Below are 27,779 nucleotides of genomic sequence, written 5' to 3'. Positions count from 1 at the left end.
AAATAGCACCTGTAAAGCACCTGAAAATTGCCTCACAAGCCTCCCCAGTGTGAAAGGCCGAGTGCTTTCACACTGGGGCGGTGCGCTTGCAGGACAAAAAAAAAAGTCCTGAATGCAGCGTCTTTGGGGCAGTGAAGGAGCAGCGTATACACCGCTCCTAAACTGCCCCTGGCATTGAAATCAATGGGCAGCACTGCCAAAACGCTTTGCAGGCACATTTAACCCTATCTTCGGCCGCTAGCAGGGTTAAAAATGCCCTGCTAATGACCAAGAAGCGCGGGTAAAGCGGCCACGCTAGCTGTGTGAAAGGGGTCTTAATATATGTCCAAATCAAGGACAAGTTGCGGGAGAGGGGTCAGCATAGTCAGTAGACTACTAGGGGTTGGTACTGTGGACAAAAGTTATCAGGGAATGGAGGGCATCAGTGAAGGGAATTAACATTAACAATTTTGCTAAATAACTACTTTGACCTGAGTGGCTCCCCAGTCATTTTTAGCAACTCCGATTTCAAGTGTTAATTCTAAGCCCTCCCTCTTCCACTGCTACAATAAGCAAGTGCCAAAAAGGTGCTTTATTATTCAGTAAAAAGAAAAGAAAAAAGTAGGGTTGTAGTAACAATAATGATGACCATCACAGTAGTCTTTTAAGGCATAATTGTTAGTAAACAAGTACTCTCTAACTTTAAAATATACTTGTCTACTAGAGCAATTTTTAAAATTTTTCGCACACATGGTAAAACCTGCTTTCTTTTGCTAGAAATTACTGTAAACCACCCCTCAAAAGAAAAAAAAAAGTATATATTTTCTGAAAGCAGAGACCATGGAGAATAAAATGGTGGTAATTGCACTTTTTTTATGTTGCACGATAATTGCGCAGTTATTTATCAAAAGCATATTTTAGGAAAAAATACAGTAAAATAATTTTAGTTCAAACAAACACAATATTATACTCATTTTTTTTTTTTTTGGTAAAATAAAAAAGATGGGTTCGAGCTGAGTAAATAAGTACTTAAAATGACAAGTCTTAAAATTGCCCATGCCCGTGGAATGACAAAAAACGATGGTACCCAAAATTCTCCAAAGGCAGCAGTTTACAGGCCATTAGTTTATAGTTAACCATGAACTATGGTTTTTATTGTTCTTACTCTGACGTTCACAACAATATCCCACATATTGGCCCGATGTTTACATAAAAGTGCTTGCCCTATGCTGTGCTTTTTATATGGCGTGTGTGCGGGGGTGAAGGGGGAACTCTATATTCTTTTTAAATTCTCTATTTTTTAACTTTATTTATTTTATTACTTTATTGCCATTACTTTATTGCCATCACAAGGAGGCTATTTGATAGTGTGGGCAGGTGTCTATTTATGGAGATATTGGGGGTCTGTTAGACCAATGCAACTCGAATGCAACTATTCCAGCACAGATTGTACTGAAATAACTGCATCCTCGGCCACATTAGCCGAGGAATGAGAGCTTTGACCCCAAAAGTGACATAATATATGTCACTTTCAGATTAATTAGTTGCAGAAGGGAATGGAAAATGGCTGTTCCTCCTTACTTTGGGGAAATGGTTTGCCATGATCCCAAGCGTTGCTGGCTCTTAGAGCTGGTATCAAGCCTATAGGTGCAGCAGCTGTAAGCTTGATGTAACCACTACTTGTTTACCACAACTTATAAAAAAGTACCTTGATAGGCAAGTGGTTAAACTATGAAAATTTTGTTGCAGAACTACAAACAGCTGACCAATTAGTATGTAGTATGAGTGCCTGCCTTATTGAATACAAATATACAAAGGGTTGTTTAGGTCTGTTTGTGTATTATATCATTTTGGTAAAGCTAAAGGAGACTGTACATAAATTGTACAGTCAGATTGTATAATGTACAGTATGGTCATCGTAAGATATAGAGGGTTAACTTGAGTGCTGGCCTGGATGACCAGAAGCTTAGAGGACAATACATCTACATTGAAAAGACAGCTAAACAAATTCACCTTTGCAAAGAGCATCTGAAATTAGCACCAGCAAGTCTCATCCTGTATATGTGATCCCTTCTTGGCTGGAAATGTCACAGGGAAGGTACAGGGTCCATGTCAACAGCTACCTCTGCAATCCTTAATGATACGGTACCGGATATGTGTTATTTTCACAGATTTTCTATTATTTAAAAAACAGAAAATTCCTAGCTCACTTACCTGCTAGCCTGCAACAAAAGCAAACTGACCCTTTCACATTAAAAACAAGGGGTTTAATCGCACACATTTGCAAAAATATGCACAAAGATATAATCCAACATTTTGGCACCTCTTAGGACACTTGTGGGTGAACAAAAAAGGATATTGTGAGCTTCGTATTTTTTTTTCCTGCATTAATTGTTATATTCTTGATTTTTATTCTTGGAAGTTTTGAGGTCATTTTTATTGATTTCTGCTAGTGTTTTGGTGACATCACCGACTACCCTATACTTGGTATTGCGATCTGTGACTGTGAGGTTGGGTTAGTGACACTTGTTAGGTGATCTTCGATATGCACACTCATGAAAACAGAGCATATAGGTAAATATTCACATAGAATGTTTATTTTTTAAGTTGCTATGTCCAGAGTTAAAGCTCATTTCTGAAAATCGGCACTAAATTAATGTAGTAAAAAGAGCATGACCTGTCTTGTTCCCTTATCTTTGTATGGGCTGTTGTGTGGCTTAGTCAAAATGTATGACCATTTCTCATCTTCCTATCCTTGTAGCCTCCCTGACGGTAATCCCGAGTGTGGCTCTGGGTTAAATTTCAGTCCCATTAGCGGTAACCCCGAGCCACGCTCGGGATTACATTGCAGGATCCTGGTGCGGCTTTACTTACCTTGTCCCCAGGATCCTGCGATGTCCCCCGCTGTGTCTGCGGGCTCTGTCTCCTCCGAAGCCTCTCTGTGCCAGGCTCCGTTCCCTGCGAGCAGTGCGACGCACGGGGGCGGAGCCTGGCGGCAAATTCAAAAAATGTAAAAAACCATAACACATACAGTACTGTAATCTTACAGATTACAGTACTGTATGAAATTATTTCACATCCCTTTTGTCCCCAGTGCTTTGTCCCATGCCCTCCATGCAGTTTTATATAATATATACTGTTCTTTCCACCTGGAAACTGGAGATTGTCCATAGCAACCAAAAAGTGTCCCTTTATGTCAAAAGTGGCTTTAGATCAGCTAGAAAACAGCGATAGTAAATTAGAACACTTGCAGAATTGAGCGATAATGAATCGTGGGGAAATTAATTTTATTATTATTATATTATTATTTTTTTAAATTATTTATATTTATTTATTATATTATAATTTATGTTTTTGTGTTTCAAACTTCATTATACCCGGGATATCTACTAGACTCTTGTTTGGACAGATTTAAGTGTGTTACTGTTAAGAATTACAGGCCTACAATATAAAACGCCAAATTTCCATGCAAAATAATTGTACCGCTTTCAGCTCCTAAAATCCGAATTAATCATACCGTCAGGGAGGTTAATGGGGTGACAGGTAAGCTGATGCAATCTATGTTACTTACGGTCTGGAGTACTGTTCTTAGTATATATATATATATATATATAAACTGTCTTTTATTAAAATATAACCTTTTCCTTCAAAACAAGTGTGTTTTTGTGAAGGCCTTCACTGTTATTAAATGAAAAGCTATCATATCAACTGATAGACGGATAAAGCGACTATTTCCCATTAGTAATAGCGATGGCTTTCCCATAATAGTTAGAACCTCAACATTATTGACCACCAAGACTTTCAGTAAACAGGTATCCTAGAAAGGGTTCCATAAAAGTAGCTGGTTAAGGCAATTTTGTTTCAAGTGACATAACAAAAATGTTCTATGGAGAGAATGAGAGATGTAAGACAACATTGATCCTACAGGATTTTATATGGCATTACCACATTCTTCAAGTATTTAACAGAATACTTACACTCATATGTTTGATCGGGCCGTCATCCCTCATTGTCATAGCATTTTCAATTAGAAGCTTTGAAAAAACGCACCTTGTATACCTTGGAACTGATCAGTGTACCAAGAGTTATGATTACTCGCTGCTGATGCAGGAAGCTTTGGTGCCAATAATGCTATCCATAGATTTATACTGAAACTGTGACTGGCTGGGAGCAATGTATGGCTTATTACGTGCAGTGATCTTCTGATTAGTCACAGAGATTATCCAGTGTTGTAACATCAAATTCAATGGCCAGCTATAATAGGATTGAGCAGCCAGATCCCCCTATTTCCAATGTTCCTTTTTCTGGTGAAGCATCTTAATAATAGAGTTATTAAAAGGCCAATCCACCCAATACTATATTTAATTATGCTTGGAAGCTATTAGGCTGAATCACCCGCCTATTTCTCCCAGGCACTCGAACTCTATCTGATGGAGTCCCCAGCTTAGACTTCCCCACTATTGAGCTGCTTCCTTCATAATGATATAAATAAAGAGGGAAAATTAGACTTCTTTGTAAGTCTAGATCCAACAACCCAGTTGCAGAGGTCTTCCTGGCCAAAGCTTCCCATATTTAAGAACCTGGTGAATGATAACACTGACTGGAAGCCACCTAAAACAGTCCCCTTTGGCACCTGCGTCCATGCGGTAACTACACATATTTTGGGTCAATAATTGTGTGAAGTTAAGTGTAAAGTAAACCTGTAGGGAGTTAATCTTACAGTTGGGTTAGGGGTTAAGTGCAATGGTAGGGTAAGTGATATATTTCTGGCTTGGGTTAAAAGGGAGGTCAACAGTTTAAAGAGCACCTACATTTTGGAAGCTGTGCTCAAAAAAGGAAGGCAGAGGACAAAGGACTAGTCACTGGTTTTACATGTGGTCTATCTGCAGAGGACCTCTTCCCCAGGACTGAATGGCCATGCCCGTGTCCCTGTGTGGAAGTAGACATCTTGATATAGGTAGCATTTGTTTCCACATGTCAGATCTGCCCGTCTGAAGATAATTTATCTGATGAGAAATGATTACGCAGCAATAGCAAGAAAGGTGCAGAAAGCAAAAATTCACGGAATAATATAGAAGAAGCAGAGAGATGGTTGCACTGCAGCTTTCTCTCCAACAATGAGAACAGTTAGCGGCACAGTAGTGACATATGCAAATCTCACTCCAAAATCTGTGAGACTAGCAATCGCAGGCACAGTGCTTTTCAATCTCACACTACTAACTAAAGGCCTAGGTACAGGAAGTGCTATTTTTCAGGAGGAATTTAAGACAAAAGGTCGATTTTTACAGATATAGTTTATGGACAATTATTATTTCTTGATATTCCCTATAACATAGTAAACCTCCACTTTCTGATTTCATGTCCATTTTAAGGGTTCATTTTATGGGATTGCATAGAGTGAAAGTCTTAAGGAAGGTTCATTATTAAGGTGTGCCCTGATCCACTTATACTAACCTTGCTAGTGCTCTCTCACTTCTCCTATCTCTACCACAGGGGGCGACAGTATCTGGTGCTTTTGGATATGGGGAAATATGTGACTGCTCCCTCGCAAAGAGCGCTCAGGTCTAACAGCCAATTACAAGGCTCAAGCGTTGTTACATGACTAAAAGAGTGACGTCAATGCGTCCTTAGCTTCAGATACTAGTTGCAATAAGGAATTTTGGTGCCCACTGCAATGGAAGCAGGATTGACAATAAGCTCTGGCAAAGTGACTATTAGGGGTGCCTTTAAAAGGACACTGTCAATTTGCCCTTAATGAGCAAGGTGATAGTGTCTCCATAGAGCTTTATTTTTAGAATTAGTTAATCACTTGACCTCCGGAAGGTTTTACCCCCTTCATGACCAGAGCATTTTTTGTTATTCAGCACTGTGCTACTTTAACTGGCAATTGCTTGGTCATGCAACACTATACGCAAATGAAATTTCTAGCATTTTTTTTAAACAAACAGAGCTTTCTTTTTTGAGTATTTGACCAACATTTTTTATTTTTTATTTTTTGCTATATAAATGAAAAATAACGAGATATTTAAAAAAAAAAATTTTTTCTTAGTTTCTGTTATAAAATTTTGCAGACAAATAAATTTTCTTTTCCAAAATGTATTCTGCTACATTTCATTGGTAAAAATAACCCAAAATCAGTGTATATTATTTAGTCTGCGTGAAAGTTATAGAGTCTACAAACTATGGTATATATATTTGAAAATGTATCAATCTTGATGTAGTGATGGCTTATCCCCTTTTTGGAATGTCCAGGGTACTTAGTAAAAGGCATAGACGTAAGAATTTTTTTGAAGCTGTAATTATTTTTGTCACAATTTTTTAGTCATCATATGACTGATGTGGCAGGGATCAGGGGAACTGCCTGGTGACAGTATGTTAAAAAAATAATAATAATAAATAAATAATTTTTTATTCAATTTTTTAAACTTTTTCCTTTTTTTATAAGATTTTCTTTTCTTTTTTTAAGAATTTTTTTTTTTTTTTTTTTACATACTCTTTCCAGGGTAGTTCAGTGTATCCAACGTGACACTGTACTACTCCAGGGGTGATCGGGGATTTTTTTACACTGTTTTTGCTTATAGCAGTGATGATCACTGTTATAAGCAATGGTTTTAACTCTCATGAATGGCTTTCATTCATGACTGCTTGCTTACTATTGTGATCTGTGATTGGGTACATCTAATCACACGATACAGGGTGCCAGGTACCATGTGATAGCTGTGGACCAATCACAGCATCACAATAATAAGCAAGCAGTCATGAATGCCATGTTTTGTTTACAGTCATTCTCAAAGGATCCTTTGAAAAAGCCCTGAGGGCTAATACGTGTCAGGTGGTTGGTGCGTATCGCTTACATCATGCTGGGCGGGAACGGGTGCCATCTTGCTGATGTCTAATCTGCCATTGTGAGCGTATACTGTGCTTATTACCACTTTTTTGTGATTTGCATGTTCGATACATGCTGAGGACTGGAATGTACTAATAATTGCTTATTAGCCTCCTTTTCAGGGGTTATTTTGCAAACAATGGCTTTCATGAAGGAGTATTACAAAAATAATGTTTAGGACACTGCTGTAGAGTAAAATCAAATATTTTAGAGGCAAATAACTGTAGCAAGTAAAAAGACATAAAATTATGCTTTATAGGGTACAGTATGTGAAATCAATGTTTCCGAACTATGCTCAGGAATTATATTTTAGTCATAATTTAAACTAAATTGCAGACAATACAAAATACATTTTACTATATATTTCTGGCAGAAGATGCATAGAAAAGGAGTATATTATTTGATACATTCAGAGAAATCTTCAGTGTCAATATCATATCTACAGTTGCAGTCACCTACCTCTGTCTCCAATGTCTTCCTGAGCTTCAGAGACTCAGCAGGCTCCCAGTCCATTTCAGCAGCACATGTCAGAAGTCATTAGCTGAGGATCGCTTTGACTAATGTTCCAGTTGATTGTATGAATCCTACTCCAGAGCTGTAAATGAGGCAGAAGCACTCTTACTGCTCACAAACTGTGAAATGGCTGAGTGCATTTAGATTGCCAGAAATCAAAGAAATGTATTTCCAATAAAATCTGATAGTTTTTTTTTTTCTGAGTCAGGCAGGTAGAGGAAATTAATTTGCTAAATTATACTTGTAGTTGACACTAACAGTGTACATTTAACATACTGTGTTTACAAGACTACTATCAATTCTTTTAATACCAAGTTTACTGTTTGCCACATTAACAATTCATTAAATAAGCAATACATTGGAAATAGGCTAATTAAGAAATACATAAAGACTTCTCAAGCATGTATATTTTCATTGCTTTTACAGTAATGATTATGATGATATCATCATAATTTTCTTTACTGTTACTATTTACAGTACTAATATTGAATCCATTATATGCTATGGCCAGGTTTTTCTGTTTATATGATATAAAATGCATTTTAAATTGCCTCCTTTACTTTAAGCAAGTAAAGGGAACATCCCTTTCTTATAAACATGTGGCTGTTATTGATGGCCCCACGTGTCTCTTAAAGGAAAACACTACCGAGATAAATAAAGAGGTTGCTATTGCTGATCTCCTTTTGAAATTTCTAGGTGCCTGACTGTCTCTGGCTTTAGACAGTGGAGAAAGCATGTAGTTCAGAAAAGCCAGAGTAATATCAAAACTCCAAAATCAGAGGTCAGCTACCTTTTCCACATTAAAGCCAGCCATAGATGGATAAAATGTCTGGCGGTTCAGCAGGGACTGGCCGAGATTCACCGCATACTAATACATTTTGACAGACTTACATGCCCATTTGCATGTCTCACTGTGCCCATTTGCATGTCTCACTGTACCCATTTGCAGCCATAGGTCCCCCGAACTTCAAACTCAGTAGTTAAGGGTTCCCAGATGCCCCCTAGCTGTAGCCAAAATTTGGGGCCTCTGGACCCAAAGGGTCCCGAAATGACATTGCTTCAGATGGACACAGTTGACCAAATTTGGGGCCCCGTATCTCAGGGCCACTTAGTGCTAGGAACCCCACTTTTGGTGTGCAAACCCAGCGGAACTAGCACTACAACGTATCCAAAGCCGGGGTTCCTAGCACCAAGTGGCCCCAAAATCGGTTCGGAAAATGTCAAGCACTTTTCAGCAGCAGAGAATAACATTTTCCGAACCAACTTTGGGGCCCCATATCTCAGGGCCACTTGGTGCTAGGAACCCCAGCTTTGGATATGTTGTAGTGCTAGTTCCACTGGGTTTGTACACCAAATTGGGGTTCCTAGCACCAAGTGGTCCCGAGATATGGGGCCCAAAGTCGGTTCGGAAAATGTCATTCTTTGCACCAGAAAAGTGCTTGACTCGAGTATAAGCCGAGGGAGGCACTTTCAACACAAAAAAATGTGCTGAAAAACTCGGCTTATACTCGAGTATATATGGTATGTTGCATTTAGGAGGGACACTGCTGGGCCCGTGCCCTCTTCCCCAGCCCAATGTGCCTATCACATTTTGTGCATGTGATTACTGCCGATGGATATAGCCGCTAGCAGTAATCATTGTGTTCAGCCAGAACGTAAGGCTCCTCCTTGGCAGAACACTTTAGTGCTGTGAGAGGGATTCCCCCATCAACACTGAGCTTTTTTTTTTTCTTACAACCTAATTATTTTGTTAAGATTTGTGATGGAATTAAGACCTGCAAATACCTTCTCATGGCTCTACTGAGTTTCTCAATTATTAAAATGATTGTAAAGTTTATTTTTTTAATAAGCACCAAACTACCTGCTCTGTGCAGTAGAATTGCACACAGAGTGACCCCGTTCCTCCTCTTCTGGGGTCTCACATCGACGCTCGTGGTTCCTCCTCTTCTCGGCGTACCACCATAGGAAGCCACCCGTGGGCTCGATCCTGAGCCGGGCTGCCTGTATCCATAGACATAGACAGTGCGTCTCAGCCCCACCCCCTTCCTCTTTCACAGGATTTGACTGACAGCAGCAAGAATAAATAGCTCCCGCTGCCTCAGCAAATCATGTGAGAATGGGGAGAGATGCTACAGACAGGCACAGCGTTGGATCAAGTAAGAGCTCAGGTAAGTATAGGGGGGGGGGGGGTTACTACCTAAACATTTTTTTGCTTTAATGCAAGGAACGCATTAAGGTAAAAATTGTTTAGCCTTTAGAAACACTTTACGTGATCCCTTTTAGCCCACCCCGTCAATTATATTAAAAACAGCCTAAGACCCCTTTCACACTGAGGCAGTTTTCAGGCATTTTAGCGCTAGAAATAGCCTCTAAAAAGCACCTGAAAACTGCCTCCCATTCTTTGCAATGAGTGCTTTCACAGTGGGGTGGTGCACTTGCGAGACGTTAGGAAAAGTCCTGCAAGCAGCACCTTTGGGGCAGCTTGACAGCACTATAAAAAGCGCTCCCAAAACGCCCCTGCCCATTGTAATGAATGGGCGGCACTTCCAAAGCACCTTAAAAGTGCCTTGAAAGCGCTGCAAAACTGGACTTTTTTCCTCTTTTTTTAAAGTCTCGTTGTCACATGACCTTAAAAAATCCGTCCCCCTGCGCTAGCGCCCGAAAAGCGGCGCAAAAATGACCCGCGCTTTAGCGGCGCTGCAGTGTGAAATGGTCTAATATTATAGATCTATGCACTCCTAATGTTGCCTGAAAACCTATTTCAGTCTGAAAGAGACCAGAGGCTGGGACAGAGGTTCATATTTCAGCAGGACAATGAGCACAAATATAGCCAAAACTGTAACTTTCCAACTTAAACATTTAGAAAAAAAATGAAAATATCATAGGTGCAATGTGATTGTCTACTCCTTTTGACAAAAAAAATGCTAACGCGAGTTCGCATACACTTGCACACACTTGCACCAGCTACTTCAGACACCAGGATCCTAGTGCGGCACTATAGGGAAGATTTAAGTATGTGTGGGGTAATTTGGTTAAGAGAATAAATTGTTTGCTAATGCTTGATTTAGCTTTAGGTCTTTTCCATTTGCAACAAAAGCTTACATGCACATGCATCATTTTTGTTTGCATATTGCAAATGTGCATTTTTCATGCGTTATCTGAACCCTAAGAGAATTATTCAAAATTACAATTTTGAATGATGCAGGCATGCTACAAATGCTAGGTGTTTGCATATGTGTATGTGTTCATTGCCTTTCACTTGTTCTAAATAATCTTATCTTATCTAAGTATTCTGAGTGGACATATAAAGGTTAAACGTTTACATTGCAAAGATAGAATGTTGTTACTAAATTAAAATTGTTACAAAATTATTTATATTATATATTTTTTTGTCCACAGTTTCTAAATACGTACATGGAAATCTCCAAAGAGCTTGGAGATACTGTTGGCCTTGGAAAAGCATATGAAGCAATGGCAAAGGCTCTGGAAAGGTAAGTTAGCACTCCAATGTCTTGCTGTCACTGTCAATTCATTCAACTGTGAAAGACTTCAATTGCTAGAGATCTGTCACTTCCCATTTACTGGCTCTTTACATCCTAAGCACTGCCCTTCTCGAATGACCCTTTCAATCTAAATTATTTGAAACAAATACAGTTTAAAAGGGCAGCATGAGACAGCATCAAAGCTTTTCTTATCCTGTGCTCTTACTGTACTGCTGTACACTTGTATTGGGGCACTAAAACACTGATATGGAGAGATCAATGTGTATACAGTATATATATAATCTATACATATAATCTTTATATAGCTAGATATATCTATCTATATATAGTATATATCTATATAGATATATATCGATATATAGCTATTTATATCAATATATATCTATATATATCGATATATAGCGATATTTATATATAAATATAGATCATGTTGCAGCCAAGGCTTTAATCAAATGTTTTAAGAAAAATGCTACATGTTAGTAATTATTTAACAATAGTTAAGGCTGGACCATTCTGTGCCTTAAAGTGGAACTACACTACATCTAATTCAAAGCGAACACACCCATCCTTCCATGCTTCCATGTTTTATTTTTTTTATTAAAATCACTTTAAAAAATACCCCCTAGCATTTCTGGCCTTGGCCATCTTGAGTAAGTTCAGATGATTTCTGTAGCATTTGCTTCCTGGAATCCATCTGCCCTTCACTCAAGCATGCAGTCAGGAGGATGTGCTTAGCTGAGAAAACCCCTCCTCTCAACCTGAAGTCTCCTGGGATGTATGACATCATTTGCCTAGGCCTGAAAACCAGAAAGTAACTAAAGAAGTGTAAAAAAAAAAGTTTAAAACTTTATAATAAAAATGATATACTTTCCTATCTATATACTAATAGCAGCATAATGATTAAAAACAGTCAATGTTGATGAGAGAGTGAAGTTCCACTTTAAGTCCTGCAGCAGTTTTACAGGCTCCTCTCCTGTACTAAAAATGCATACTCTGATTTCACTACACACTCTGAGCTTCTTATAGTGTGCAGCAGAAGCTACAAGTCTAGTTAGCTAGCCCTTCTCTCTCCAGGCTAAAGCTGGCCATACATGGATTGAAATTCCTGCTGAACCAGACGAATTTCAATCCATGTGTGGCCACTGTGGTTGAACAGAAGTTGATCTACCGGTCGAGTTCTGTGCAGCAGCCCTGTGAGATAAAAGCCACCCAATCAGCGCTGCAGGCAATCTGTGTATTCTAATGCCCCGTACACACGGTCGGACTTTGTTCGGACATTCCGACAACAAAATCCTAGGAATTTTTGCGACGGATGTTGGCTCAAACTTGTCTTGCATATACACGGTCACACAAAGTTGTCGGAAAATCCGATCGTTCTAAACGCAGTGACGTAAAACACGTACGTCGGGACTTATAAACGGGGCGGTAGCCAATAGCTTTCATCTCTTTATTTATTCTGAGCATGTGTGGCACTTTGTCTGTCGGATTTGTGTACACACAATCGGAATTTCCGACAACAAGGTCCTATCACACATTTTCCGTCCAAAAAAAAAAAAGGATTTTGTTGTCGGAAAATTTTATATCCTGCTCTCAAACTTTGTGTGTCGGAAAATCCAATGGAAAATGTGTGATGGAGCCTACACACGGTCGGAATTTCCAACAACAAGGTCCTATCACACATTTTCCGTCGGAAAATCCAACCGTGTGTACGGGGCATAACACTGGGGGAGACATTCCCTTGTCAATACAGTAGTGCAGCAGGCAGGATTCCCCCATCCACCTCAAATGTGTTAATGGGGGAATCAGTTCAGCACACTGGCTCAACAGAAAATAAAACTGAACCCTGTATGACCAGCTATACTGTCCCTGGCTGGCCCCTTTTGGATTTTAGTTCTTTCTATTATAAAGGGTCATCATCACATGTGTGTCCAATCAAAGGCAGTCTGCATGCAAATTCAGCCTGCCTGGGAATGCCTACTCCTCTAGCCTGACATATACCCATCAAGGTATTTTGATATCTGCAGAATTCCTCCTAATTATTGCTTACATGTGGACACAGGGCTCTTGAGAGGAGTTCTGAGGCAGTGTTGTAATTTCATTTAGGTTTAATGGGAATTATTTAACTGGATGTTGTTCTGCCCTTTGGGAGCACTCCTCGCACACCTTGGATGTCCAGATTGATTTTCTGTTTAAAAAAGCAGAGACATTTTTTTTTTTTACCGTACATGCACTTTTTGTCCAAGTCGCAAGGTACAGTGCAGTACAGTGTGAGTACAGGCAGGTTTTCAGGTGTTCATTGTTCTTAGCAAAATATCTAGCCATCTGGTGCCAACTTACAAAATGTCATAAAGGAGTGATTTTTTCCAATCAAAAAGAAAAAAGATTTCCCACTAATTGACTAGGTACAGTTTTGCCCTAGGGCTAGCCGCAGTCTCCTGTACTAAAAATGCATACTCTGATTTCACTATACACTCTGAGCTTCTTATAGTGTGCAGCAGAAGCTACAAGTCTAGTTAGCTAGCCCTTCTCTCTCCAGGCTAAAGCTGGCCATACATGGATTGAAATTTCTGCTGAACCAGATGAATTTCAATCCATGTGTGGCCACTGTGGTTGAACAGAAGTTGATCTACCGGTTGAGTTCTGTGCAGCAGCCCTGTGAGATAAAAGCCACCCAATCAGCGCTGCAGGCAATCTGTGTATTTTAACAGTGGGGGAGACATTCCCTTGTCAATACAGTAGTGCAGCAAGCAGGATTCCCCCATGCACCTCAAGTGTGTTAATGGGGGAATCAGTTCATCACACTGGCTCAACAGAAAATAAAACTGAACTCTGTATGACCAGCTATACTGTCCCTGGCTGGCCCCTTTCATTTTTTGGATTTAAGTTCCTTCTATTATAAAAGGTCATCATCACATGTGTGTCCAATCAACGGCAGTCTGCATGCAAATTCAGCCTGCCTGGGAATGCCTACTCCTCTAGCCTGACATATACCCATCAAGGCATTTTGATATATATCTAGCCATCTGGTGCCAACCTACAAAATGTCATAAAGGAATGATTTTTTCCAATCAAAAAGAAAAAAGATTTCCCACTAATTGACTAGGTACAGTTTTGCCCTAGGGCTAGCCACAGTCAGTAGCATAAGCCAGGGATGGGCAAAAGTCAGCGCAGGTGGTAGACAATAAGCATAATCGAGCAATGAGCAGAAGTCAGGCCAGGTGACAGAAAAGCATAATCTAGAAACAGGCAGATGTCAGGGCCGGTGAGAGACAATAATTTCGATCCAGGAACAGGCTAGCAGGGTCATAACAAAGTGTCAATAGCAGAGCCCAGTGCCAGTCTAGTGCAGCTACACAACACAACCATGGGCTTGTAATAAGGGAGGGAGCAGCTGAGTTGCATGCTCTGAGGAGAAGAAGACGTGCAGTGCAGGAGTGTGAGAGATGCTCCTGACAGGGACAGTTACAACGATCACAAGTTAGCCAAAAGCATTTTCAATAGATTTTCACTCCAATTTTAATCAATCAAAACTTGGATACACAAAAACAGATTGCAGATTGCTGTGGACCAATCAATTTCATGCAAACTTTTTTCTCAAACAAAATGTGATAGGAAGTTTCCAAAATTGTTATAAAAATTGTGACGTATGTGACTAATATCAAATGTAAATCATGTTTTTAGTTAACCAGTCATAAGTATAAATTAGTTTTACAATCTAAAAGTATTAGGAAACGATTATGGTGGCTGATGGTGATGGGAGGCAGTTGCTTACACAACCTGCACCAGTTTTGTCTTGCATTAACTATGCTGCGAGCCCTGGTATCATCACATATATGATTCACTTTGACTGAAGACTCCAATGGCATCAGCACAGTGTTTGGCTGCTACCACTCCAGGTCATATAACCTGGAATTGCAACACCAGGAGATCTGCATTTTAAAGCTGTTAGTTAAAGCAGTATTAAACCCAAAATCAAACATTTAATATATTGCAGCTTCCCAATTCTTAGATGCGATGGCTGCATTAGGTTACTTTTGTAGGCTTTCTTTCTTCTATCTTCATCTGGCCATCCAGCTAGCACGTCTGTTGAGCACAAGCTCTCCAGCAGAATGTATCCGTTTACATGAATGAGACAAACCACATAACACTGGCATGAGTGATTAAAAGAAATCAACTTTTATTTATTTATGTAAAACCTTTATCCCAAAAAAAAAAAAAAGAACAGTTTGCTGTAACTAATTATAAAGTGGGAGCTGAAGCTTGGCTTCAATTTGTCAGTGTATTTAAATCTGTTAATACATTTAACACTGTCCTCACCCCAGACTGACAATGCTGCTGTCTGCTGTGCCTCTTGTGCTCATTCATCCAGGAGGTGTGTTACTGGCCATAGCAGCCATCACATCTAAGAATTGGTAAGCTGCAATATAATAAATGTTTGCTTTTGGGTTTAATGCTGCTTTAAGGGTCAGGTAAAAGTTTGGTTTTAGAGTAAATAAATACATGTTTACATTTTAGGGTTACCACTTCGCATCCAGGCCAATTCTGACACTTCGCTCCTACATGTAAAAATCATCATTATTTTGCTAGAAAATTACATAGAACCCCCAAACATTATATATGTTTTTTTAGCAGAGACCCTAGAGAATACAATGGCGGTCAATTTTTCAAACGTGTTTTTTTTAAAAAAAAGAAAAAACGTTTTCATGCTTTAAAAAACACAAAACTGTAACGTTAGCCCAACATTTTTGCATAATGTGAAAGATGAAGTTACGCCGAGTAAATAGATACCTAACATGTCACGTTTCAAAATTGCACACGCATGTGGAATGGCGCCAAACTTCGGTACTTAAAAATCCCCATAGGCGACGCTTTAAAATTTTTTACTGGTTACATGTTTTCAGTTACAGAGGAGGTCTAGGGTTAGAATTATTGCTCTCACTCTAACGTTCACGGCGATACCTCACTTGTGTGGTTTGAACACCGTTTTCATATGTGGGAGGGACTTACATATGCGTTCGCTTCTGCATGCGAGCAAACAGGGACAGGGGCGCTTTAAAATAATTTTTATTTATTTTTTTTTTTTAATTGTTAATTTTACTTAAACATTTTTATTTTGACACTTTTTGAAAAAAAAAAAAAATTTGCTCACTTTTATTCCTATTACAAGGAATGTAAACATCCCTTGTAATAGGAATTTGACATAACATGATCTCTTTACAGTGAGATATGGGGTCAATAAGATCCCATATCTCACCTCCAGGCTGGGAAGCCTAAAATTAAAAAAAAAAAAAGATCCTGGCTTCCCAGCCGAGGCAGTGCCATTTTTTTTAATGCAGAGGCCAGGCGTGACGTCATAACATCGCGCCCGGCCTCCGACGATCATAGAGACTCCGGCAACCATCTGGTCCGCCAGAAATCTCTATAGTCAACATCCGGGGCTGGCGGATCCTGTCTCCGACTCACCAATCGCTGCGGTGAGTCAGTAGGAGCACCGGAGGGCGGCGGGAGGGGGGGAACATCCCCTTTTGCCGCCCATAGAAACGATCATTCGGTGGAACAGCCGCTATGATCATTCTTATGGTGCAGGGAATCGCCGGCTGAAAATGCCGATATCTGAATGATGCCTGTAGCCTCAAGATCACAAAGTCGAGGCCGTCATATGATGGCCTGCCGATGGCAAGTGGTTAAATATTAAAGTGGAATTCCAGGTTTCTGGGTTTATTATTATAAAAAATAATAATTATTATAAAAAAAAACTTTTATAGTATACATTTTTAGACATGCAGAATGTCTCATTAAAAACAACAGTCTATTCTAGACAATCAGCAATCTACCTCTGCTTCACAAACAGAGGTGTGCCTGTTGTGCCGATTGTGGCTGCTCACAGGCACTTCCTTGTACCATTTTTAGTGTCTGTGCAAACAGCGCAGCACATCCCTGTCCCTGTCCTGTCTAGCCCCCTTCATATGTTTTCTCATGAACCCAGATAGCAAGCAATTGAGCTGCAAGTTTGAAAATGACTTGCTAAACTCTTGCTAGACTTGCCAGGCTTCAGTTTGTTGCACAATTGCAGCAAATCTGCATTGCATGACTCCAGATCAACGTTCTTTGCAAACATTCTGCAGGTTTGCTGTAAGTTTTGGTTCAGTTATGTTGTGCAGTAGTCATCCCGCCACAGGGGTCACTGTGGCTGAATTTTCATGCTGTAGACCTGCAGGGCTCCTACTGAAGGGACTTGCCACACAAATTTGCTACAAACTGGAAAAGTGTCAACTAGAACTTGTGCTTCAGGAGCTCTGCAAGTGTACAACTTGCCAGTGAAAATGTGCAGCAGGTTAAAAAGACTTAACAAGACAAATTTGTGGCAAGTTACCCTTGCTATCTGGGAATGAGGATGCACAAGTGTCTTCATTCATGAGAAAGCTCCAACAGAATTGTGGTACAGCTACACTGGCTACAGAGGAGAAAGTAAGGCACTTTCGGAAGTGATGCCGCTAGGCTAAAAGAGACATGCCCACCATCTTCAATTCCAGTATGAATGGAAAAGCATTGCAGTCATATGACAGCAATGCATTATAAAGAGAAAGGACACAGATACACAGCTTTAAACAATTTAAACATACCAATTAACTTACGTTGCTAACTGATTGCAGGATATTATTTAACCACTTGCCGACCATCCTCCCCAGTTGTATTGTGACAGAATGGCACAGCTGGGTGAAACGATGTTATGTAACGTCGCTTCGCCCTGTGGCCATACCCCCCACGCTCACCCCCCGAGCTGATGAGAGTGCCCAGCGGTCTCAATCACTGCTGGGCTCCCGCGATCGCTGCTGAGACACAGAGAACCCGGAACTGTGTGTGTAAACACACAGTTTCCAGTTCTCTGAGGGAAGAAGTGACAGATCGTCTGTTCATACAGAGTAAGAACAGCGATCTGTTATCTTCCCTGCACAGTCTCCTCCCCCTTCAGTTAGAACACACACTAGGACACACTTAACCCCTTCACTGCCCCTAGTGTTAACCCCTTCACTGCCAGGGACATTTTTACAGTAATCAATGCATTTTTAATCGCACTGATCGCTGTATTAATGCCAATGGTCCCAAAAATGTTTCAAAATTGTCCAACGTGTCCGCCATAATGTCGCAGTCATGATAAAAATCGCAGACTGCCGCCATTACTAGTAAAAAAAAATTAATAATAAAAATGCTATAAATCTATCCCCTATTTTGTAGACAAAACAATCAATATACACTTATTGTGATTTTTTTTTTACCAAAAATATGTAGAAGAATACATATCGGCCTAAACAGAGGAAAAAAATATTTTTATATATATTTTTGGGGGATATTTATTATAGCAAAACGTAAAAAATATTGCGTTTTTTTTCAAAATTGTCGCTCTTTTTTTGTTTATAGCGCAAAAAATAAAAACCACAGAGGTGATCAAATATCACCAAAAGAAAACTCTATTTGTGAGAAAAAAAGGACGTCAATTTTGTTTGGGTGCAACATCGCACAACCGCGCAATTATCAGTTAAAGCGACGCAATGCCGAATTGCAATAAGTGGTCTGGTCAGGAAGGGGGTAAAATCTTCCAGAGCCGAAGCTGTTAAACACCAGCTTTTTCTTTCTCTTAGAGTTAGCAGTTAAGGGCTACATTTTTGAGTTAGGTTAGATATTAGGTTTAATGATTGCACCTCTTCTTGCTTTGAAAGAGGCTTACTGATTGATTTTATGACACCATTTACATAGCATTGATTAAATAATTCATACCAATTACTACTGAATTATAATTCATAATATGGAAATGAGACATACCATAATAGGGTATCAATAATAATAGTAATACTGATCCAATCTTTATTACCTCTATTGTAGCTGAGTGTCTCAAAGGGAGCTTGGAAAAGTAGTATTCAGGGTTTACACATATCCTAGGCTTCTCTCTTACACCTTAAGGTGGAGTTCACATATGTGTGACTGCGGTTTGCAGTCCGGGGTACAGTGCGTTCCTGTTTACCAATTCAGCAATTCGATTTTAGCCTGAATTTGCACCTGAACCGGACCCAAAAATACACAGGACCCTTTTTGAAACTGCACCGTGACCTCCCCAGATATGTGTATATTGGCTCATTGAGAGCCAGTCACATTCACATGTCATGCGTATTTGACGTGGTTTAAAACACATCCAATTTGCATATATGTGATCCCAGCCTTAGAGACCTCTGATCCGCTGTCCATTTTGGGTTTTGCATCTATTCCTTTTGGCAATTTAGGATTACCTGCTCGAGAGCCTGGGGGATAGACAGGTTGTGTCCGTGAGAGCTGAAGGTTGGTGAAAGCAATAAAATTATATGTGAAGTCTGACCAGCATTATGCAACAAAGGATTACCCAAGCACTATAAACTAGCTAAAGTGACAACACAGCAGAACTATCTCTGTTTAAACACAGTTATTTCCTTTAAAATATTTATAGGAGGTTTTTTTTTTTTTTTTAATTTCACATTTAAACTAATAATACAACTGCACATATATTTACAATTTATGTTATTTGTCAAAATGTATTTCATTATTGTACAGTGTACTACTTATTTGTATAATCATTAGTTGAAGATGCTCATGCTAATCTATAGGAGGACTATAAAAGTGTCAGCAAGTAGTGTCAGGGGACATTAATGGATAAGTTCACTCTTACCAAAAAAATAATAAATGCATATACTTTTGAAGGTGAAAAAAGTGCATTTATTATTTTTTTCAACAGGAGCATGCAAAGTAGTGCACCCATGGTCAATGGTTTGCTGGTGCAATGTCAGGCTCCTGCACACTCTTCATACTGCTCACTGCCCGTATCTCTGAACAGGCTGTCATCTTTAGCGCTTTAGGAAGTATCAATAGACTGTGAGCGCAGCGATCCGTGGTGGCAGATGGGACTCGTAGTTTCTCTGTGAATGAATGATGCAGCTGTGCGTGCGGAGCCTGGAACAGAATCCCTGCCTGCTGTCACAGGGAAGGGGGGGGGGTGGGAGATGCTAAGTAAGTTACATATTACACCCTAAACATGGGTGTAACATGTAACATGTTGAAAAGGTGAACTTAGCCTTTGGGCACATTAGTCAGCGTTATGTATCTGATTATTAGGTTACTAAAGTGAGTTAAAGCGTGCATCTTTTTTGCTGATCTTATTTGATAATCGGTACAGTAAACTGTACATTCAACTTTTTACAAAAAATGAAAAGGTGATCAAATACAGTACACCTTTACACCCCCCCCCCCCCTCCCTGCTGTCTTTACCTCTGTGGGTGACCACAGAGCCGGTGCAGCAGTCCATGGATTTAAAAGCCTAAGGATGCTGGGATGGATCAGAGTTATTGGTCAGCACTGGCACATGACCACTTTGACCCAACAAAATCGCTCTGATCTGTCCCATTGTCTCTAAAGAAAGAAGAGGAGGAACACCATAGCTTTCAAATTCCCGGAACACTGCCCCAGCTGAATGGGCAGTTAAAACGAATCGGCCATGGAGGTAAGTGCAGCAAGGACTTGGGGGGGGGGGGGGGGTAGTGGACTAGTGGACTTTTGATTTTTTGTGAAACAGTGAACTTGCACTTCAAGAGAAATGGGGGTAAGCTGGAGATCTGCTTGGTCCATCCTCTATGACTGGATGGGGATTTAACATTCCTGTTTGACACTCCTATGCTGTTTCTGTTTAACATAGGCTTGCTTGGAGCAGGCAGGTGGCAGGTGATTTAACTGGTGCTTTGTAAGATTAGTATTGGCCTAATTGTTTAGACCAGGGGTCGCCAAACGTTATAAACAAAGGGTCGGTTTTCCTGTCCTGCAGACTTTAGGAGGGCCAGACTAGGGTGAGTGGGGGTAGAAAATGTCCTGGCGTTCAGTTGGAGTAAGAATGTCCTAACTTTGGTGCCAATGTAAGGAATACTGCCCCATCATTAATATCTGTGGGAGGAATTGTGCACTTTAATGGGTGTCACTGGGAGTAATAGTGCTTCATTGGTGTCAGTGGGAGGAATAATGCCTCATTGTTGGTGTCAGTGGGAGGAATAGTGTCCCGTTGTTGGTATCAGTCGAAGGAATAATGTCCCATTGTTGGTGTCGGAAAGAATAGTGTCCCATTGTTGGCGTCAGTGGGAGGAATTCTGCCACATCGTTGGTCTTGGGGGGGGGGGGGGGGATTCTGCCACATCGGTGTCAGTGGGAGGAATTCTGCCACATCCTTGGTGTCAGTGTGAAGAATTCTGTCCCATTGTTGGTGTCAGTTGAAAAAATTCTGCCACATTGCTGGTGTCAGTAGGAGGAATTCTGCTAAATTGTTGGTGTCATTGGGAGGAATTATGCCCCATTGGTGTCAGTGGATAGAATAGTGCCCCAAGGGCCACAAGCAAATGCCCCCGGACCACAGTTTGGAGACCACTGGTTTAGACCATAGTTAAGATTTGTTCAAGAGTTCTGGTTATAGTCAAGTTTTGAGGTTAAAGCAAAAGTTATAGTTAGGCTAAGGGTCAGGGTTTAGGATGTTTAGGTGGAACTAAACCCATTAATGTACCTGTTTCCCAAAACAGTTACATTCAAGGCATGCCGTGAATCATAACCATCCCTGCTGCTTGTGCTCTCAACTGAACTGTCAGACCATCAAATGGCTGGTATCATAACTGACCACATGTGCAGCACCTGCAGATCAAACAGAGGCTATGATGGCAGCTAAAGGATAGCAGGGTGTAGTTCTTCTTTAATGGTTAGGTACAGTAAGTGTTATGTTAGGAATTAATAGAGTTACATGTTAGAAATGCATTTATGTATCCACTGCTGTATTTGAATTGCCACTAACTGTTATCAAGGGTGGTTTCTCTGAAAATGCACACGTTGGGCAGCTGTTGCTTGTGTGAATGCTGGTTAAAAGTTTTGTTCTCTATTTGGACAGGACATTTTTGAATCTTTCTTATATCTAAGTGTTATTTAGGGTCCTTTCACATGGGTGATCCTCTATGGGAAGATCGGATGGATTTCACGGACAGGATCAGATCGGATAGCGGCGGATGTCAGCTGACATACGCCGCTCTATCGGAGTGAATGGAGCATCCGATCAGGTCTGCCTGAAAAACTGACAGGCGGACCTGATCAGAAAAGATCATGTGAAAGTGGCCTTTGAGAGATATGAAAATTACTTGTTACAGTCCTTAAAGTCCAACTCTGATTTTTTTTTTTTTACTTTGAGTATACAAAAAACCTTTACAGCAACGTAAACACTGGATTGATTTTTATGGACTTTAAGCTTTATATTTTTTTTTCTAGCACTTTCTTGTATTGTGCAAAATGGAAGTAGACACACACATAGAAACAAAAGATAGCATTATGTGTACAAACTGGCTGCCTTTAAACTAGGTTAGGTAGATTGTCTCCCCACTCTACAACAGGTGACCAATAAACTTGTGCATGCTTCAGGAATCCAATAGCATTTTTGAAAACTTCAGGTTGCTGGAAAAATTGCTACAATCATCTCTGCCTGTACCATTTCTTCACACTGACTGTTGATAGGCTATGGATAAATAACTGGAATCCCTAGAACAATCTTCCAATATAGAGATCTCAATAATATTCCTTTAAAATGGTCTCCAAATCTGCCTGCCTATCAAGTAAACTCTCTCCTTGCAATAGGCTGGCTACAGGTACCTATAGAAATCTGGAGTACCTCAATTCACTGTACCATTTCTTTACACTGATTGATTGTTTATAGGCTGTAGATAAATAACTGGAATCCCTAGAACAATCTTCCAGTATAGGGATCTCAATGATATTCCTATATAATGGTCTGCAAATCTGCCTGCCTATCAGCTAAACTCTCTTCTTCCAATAGGCTGGCTATAGGTACCTATAATACTCTGGAGTATCTAAATTCCTATTTAATAGTTTCCAAAACTGCCTTCCCATGAAATAAACTCTCTCTATCCAATAGACTAGTTCAAGATACTTATTTTGCTCTGGGGTAACTAATTTAGTAAGTCTTGCTACTTCAAAAGCTTGCTAATTGCAAGCTACTCAAACTGCTGACCATCAAATACCAAAACATAAACCATGTGTGAGAAACCCCCAAAATAAACAAAGGTGCCCCCAAAAACAAAAAGGAAACCCTACATGTTTCACTTAATTTAGAGCTTCATCAGGGGTGGTAAAATAGCACACCGGGGCACAGTAAATAAAGCAAACAGTTTTTAACCTTGATTAATGCAATGTTGTTTCTACTCTGCATAATAATCTGCAACCTAGAAATAAATAACTTTTTATTTCATCCTCTCAGTTTACACATGAGTAGAACATGCACATGCTTTATTCTTAGGAATATAATAAAAATGATTACGTATGCAAGATATTAGCTCTCAATATCTGTCTTAAAATTAATTACCCAGAAATAAATTGTATACAATGTTTAACAAAGTATGTTTGTTAGTGTGGCTGTCCTTTGTGGTGCTTACCTTAATATTGAACTTGGTGTCTTTTGGAATACTTCCTGAAATTAGAAGAAAGCGATTTATTTTTATACATTTCCCTTCTCACTGATTCCATTTACCTTAATACTTTCATCTGTAGGCTCCAAACTTAGAGCACCATCATGAATCCCCTTTGTGGTAGTTGCATCCCTGCTCTATTTGATTTCTCCATTCTGAGTAAATGATTAAGTTTTCATGCATTGGTTCAACCAAAACCTATGTTCAGTCAACCACATCCTTTATTGATTACTTCTACAGCAAACAGTAGGCCAAGTGTGATATACATAATTGGACAGTTGTCAAGGGATATGGGTGTTTAAAGTCCCGTTTGCCCATCTGGAAACTGGAATCACCTTGGTAGACAAATATCCCTAAGCTTTTTCGTTCTTTTCCTTTGGACTGCAGAGTCCTGCTCCTCAGAATATATGCTTTTAACTCTCTGAGGTCTGGTTGAATGAATTTGGTGATTATAACCCATAATATGCTCCCCAGGCTGCACCTGTGCACTGCATTCAGAGAATTGGGAAAAGAGAAATTAATATTTGTCTAACATCACAGCCTTGTCCTTTATCCTCAGCTTTTCTTCTGTGAGATTGTGTTTGATTCTGTACTACTGATGATGTGCTGATGTTTTATTTGTACAAAGCATTAAGATAGATAGATAGCAGGTAGCTTAGATTACTATTGTTATTTATAGTAACCATTGCACTAGTAGAAGCATTAGTAGTAAACGTATTCTTTGAAAAGCACCCGTATTTATGATTATGTTTAATGTTTAAAGGACTTCTATTGTAAAAGCTAATGTATTCTGATAACTTATTTGCAGTTAACAGTTAAAATAATAGTATTGGGTATTTTCATTCCTTTTTTTATTTCACATGCTTTTATTTATATTTTGTCCACATTTACATGCCAAGGGTTAAAACAAACTTTAGTACAACCAGGGATGTCTACGACATTAGAACAGCCATTCTCAACTTAGGGTTCCATGGAACCCTAGCATATTTCTTGAAGTTGGTTGATAAGAATTCCTTGTGTTGTGGTTGATTGACTACTCATTTGATGGTGCCTGCATAATTCAGAGGCCAACATCACTTGTCCATTAGAAGGCCATTCTTCTCACTGACCACCAATGTAAGTGTAATTTTTTCAACTGACCCCCATTATCTTTGGTCTCCCAAGATCTGAACATTATTTCAAAGGTTCTTCTGAAGTAAAAAGGATAAAAAGGGCTGCATTAGAGCAACAGAGTTTTAAGCTGTGTGAATAAGAGATAGACATTGTAAGAAACCCTGTCAGGGGTTATAGTTTGTTCCACTTCCAGTTACTGAAACTTTTACTGGACAAATTCACCAGAAAAAACATAAATTAATACATAAACAAGCTAGAAAAGAATAATTGTGTTCTCTAGTCTTAAGCCTCATAATATAGCATACGCCTCTTGCAATCACCCATGAAAAATTTCCTATAAAAAGTGCTCCTAATGTCCACAATATTGGTGCTCTGAATGTCCATAATTTTCATATGTTAAACACCATGTGACTTCAGTGAAAATGCCACTCCGGGCCCGCAGGTCAGCCACTCACCGGACCTCTATACAAACCTATATACTGTATGATTGGCATAGAACGCTTTAATATACAAATGATTAAATTCCTCTTCTCCCACATCAAACTTCCAAATCTTCCTTTCCATATGCAGCTCCATAAAAAATCCAAAAATGGAAGAAAAAACCCAAATAGTGTAATAATGTACAAACAGCTTTATTAAAATATGGCTAAAAGGTACTTGCAAGAATATAAAAAATAACGGCTAATACTCCCAATGAAATTAAAAATGTGCCTTTAGACCTGCTGTAACATGTATAAGGGCCGAGTGGACCGCATGACTTCTGGATCAATGTTTGACATCACTTCTGGTAGCCGTGTAGCCACGCCCGATTTGTTTCATCCTTCTGACTTCATAACAGGAGATGAGTGCATGGCACAGCAACCAGAACTAAATACCCACCCATAGTTCTTAATCCCTAATGATGCAGGGCCTTCATCAAAGTAAAACATGCCATCATATAAACCCGATACAAGATAGCACAATTCTAAACATCGAACTAGGTGGGTATTCTGTCTCTTTATTCTCTGTATATGTACAACTAAAACAGATAAATGCTGACAATACATCACTCCATACAAACATACAAGCAAAAAATATGAGCAAACACACATTAATATTAAGATAGTTATTTTACAATCAGTGCTTTTAAAAATAACTCATCAGAACTCCAAATTAGATCCAATATGAAACTGGGAAGAATAAACGTGACCTGTAATAATGTTGCAAAAAAAGGGTTCAATATAACTAAATAAATATCCCCTTAAAACTCAATAATCACTTTAAAGCAATTTATATAAATTTTGATATAGACAATAAAGCATATACATCCATTTAGTCTTCCTCTGGGAGAGGTTCCTAACCCTGTTGGTTCCTTCCCAGAAGGGATATACTCTATCAACCCCCCAAAACTGCAAATCAGAGGAGTCTCTTCCACGTGCTAGCGTAAAATGTAAAGATACACTATGTTTAAAACCATTCACAATGCTCACGTTCAGCAACGCACTTTTGTAGAGGACGGTTAGTGCGGCTAACATATTGTGGGCCTCATGGGCATTGCGGGACATAGACCACATATATTGCAAGTGATACATTCAGAAATCTGATATTCCTTATTATCTACATGGGACACAAATTGGTCTTGCCTCCTTACATTACTGTTTGCACACCTGCATGCCTTGCATTCACGGCAAAAAAGCCTTTTCCTTCAGTGAAAAAAGGATTTCTCACTGGGAGGTCCAATATCTTTTTTACCACTCTGCCCCCAAATTTTAGGGCCCTTCTGTATATAAAAATGGGTACTACTGGCAACACAGGTCCCAAAACCCTATCCATATGTACTATGTGCCAATGTTTGCTATATATGGATTCCACCTCACTAAATTGGTAGTGAAACTTAAATATGAACCCCCATTGCTTCTCAATGAAATCATCCTTTTTCACTTCCTGTTTTATTTTATCCAGCTGCTTATACCCTTTCTGAATAAACTTTTCTTCAATGACCTGGGATTGGATGAGAAAATCAGAATCATACGTAAAATTCCTTCTGACCCTCATCACCTGTCCTTTCAGGATATTTCTCAGTCATGGCAGATGATGCCCACTATTTACCAAAAAATGGCTTTTGCGGTCTGTAGGTTTGAAATATACTTTTCAAAAAAGTTACTTCTAGGAAATAAATTTCCTCTTTACTTAGTGGACATTCCAGCTTAGTATTATTACTATTAGTGCCATAAAGGAATGTACTGATTCTTCTGAACCATTCCATTTGATCAGGGGATCATCAATAAACCTCTGATAAAATAATAACTGTGGTCTAGACTTATCAAAACACATTTGTCTTCCCATTCTGTCATAAAAATATTCCAGAGGCTGGGTGCAAACTTGGCGCTCGTGGCAAAACCCTTTCTTTGTAAATAAAATTGATTTCGATAAAAATAATTATGGAACAGACAAAAGTCTAGAACCTTCTTCAAAAAAACTTTCTGAGCATATGGAATGCATCATCATGCTGACTAATGGTATATAATGACAAAACATCAGCAATACCCATAAATACTTCAGATTTTCGCTCTAAATGTATCTCCTTCATTTGCTGTAACAATTTTTTATATCTTTTAAAAAGGCCTTAGTTTGCGTCACACTAGACTGAAGAAACTTATCCAGATAATCCCCCAGCATAGCTGACGCTGACCCAGTCCCATTTACGATTGGACGTGCTGGCCGGGACCGTACATTTTTGTGAGTTTAGGCAACATATAAATGATAGAAATTCTACAAGAACTAGGTATCAAGTACATGCTTTCATTTTTAGTCAAGACCATCGATCTATATCCAGACTCCACAACACATTTTAATTCCTCCTTAAACCTGATAAACCTGGTACATCCAGCCCAGACTGGCTTCAGAAAATAAAAATATGCCTTTTGGAGTGGCCCAATTAGAGCCCAGACCTTAACCCTATGGGGATGCTGTGGAATGACCTCAAGAGAGCAGTGCACACCAGACATCCTACAAATGTGTCTGAGCTGAAGCAGTTTTGTGAAGAGGAATGGTCAAAAATTCCTGCTGAGGCGTGTGCAGGTCTGACCCAGAGCTACAGAAAGAGCTTACTTGAAGTAATTTCTGCCGGAGGAGGTTTGACCAGCTGGGGATTCGGCGTGAGAGGATCTACCTGCTTTGCTGGATCGCGGGATTTTAATAACATGCTCTTATGGTGATATGTGATGTAAATGCATGGTAATTTGTTTAAATAAAGGCTCTGGAGATCATGGCTCCGGATGCCAT

General features: G+C 39.5%; 1 protein-coding gene across 6 annotated transcripts in view; it reads left to right on the top strand.

Moving 5' to 3' along the window:
• TTC29 (tetratricopeptide repeat domain 29) overlaps window positions 1–27,779 on the top strand; it is a 416,217-nt gene that overhangs the window by 316,542 nt on the left and 71,896 nt on the right. For all 6 annotated transcript variants that reach the window (XM_073604681.1, XM_073604698.1, XM_073604674.1 and 3 more), the window contains one exon: window positions 10,778–10,869. In XM_073604681.1, the coding sequence (XP_073460782.1) occupies window positions 10,778–10,869 (92 nt within the window). The remainder of the gene's footprint in view (window positions 1–10,777; window positions 10,870–27,779) is intronic.

The sequence above is a fragment of the Aquarana catesbeiana genome, linkage group LG01 (genome assembly GCF_042186555.1).
Source record: "Aquarana catesbeiana isolate 2022-GZ linkage group LG01, ASM4218655v1, whole genome shotgun sequence".
Taxonomy (NCBI): Eukaryota; Metazoa; Chordata; class Amphibia; order Anura; family Ranidae; genus Aquarana; species Aquarana catesbeiana.
The sequence above is the reverse complement of the archived record's forward strand: the minus strand, read 5'-3'. Positions and strand labels throughout refer to the sequence as shown.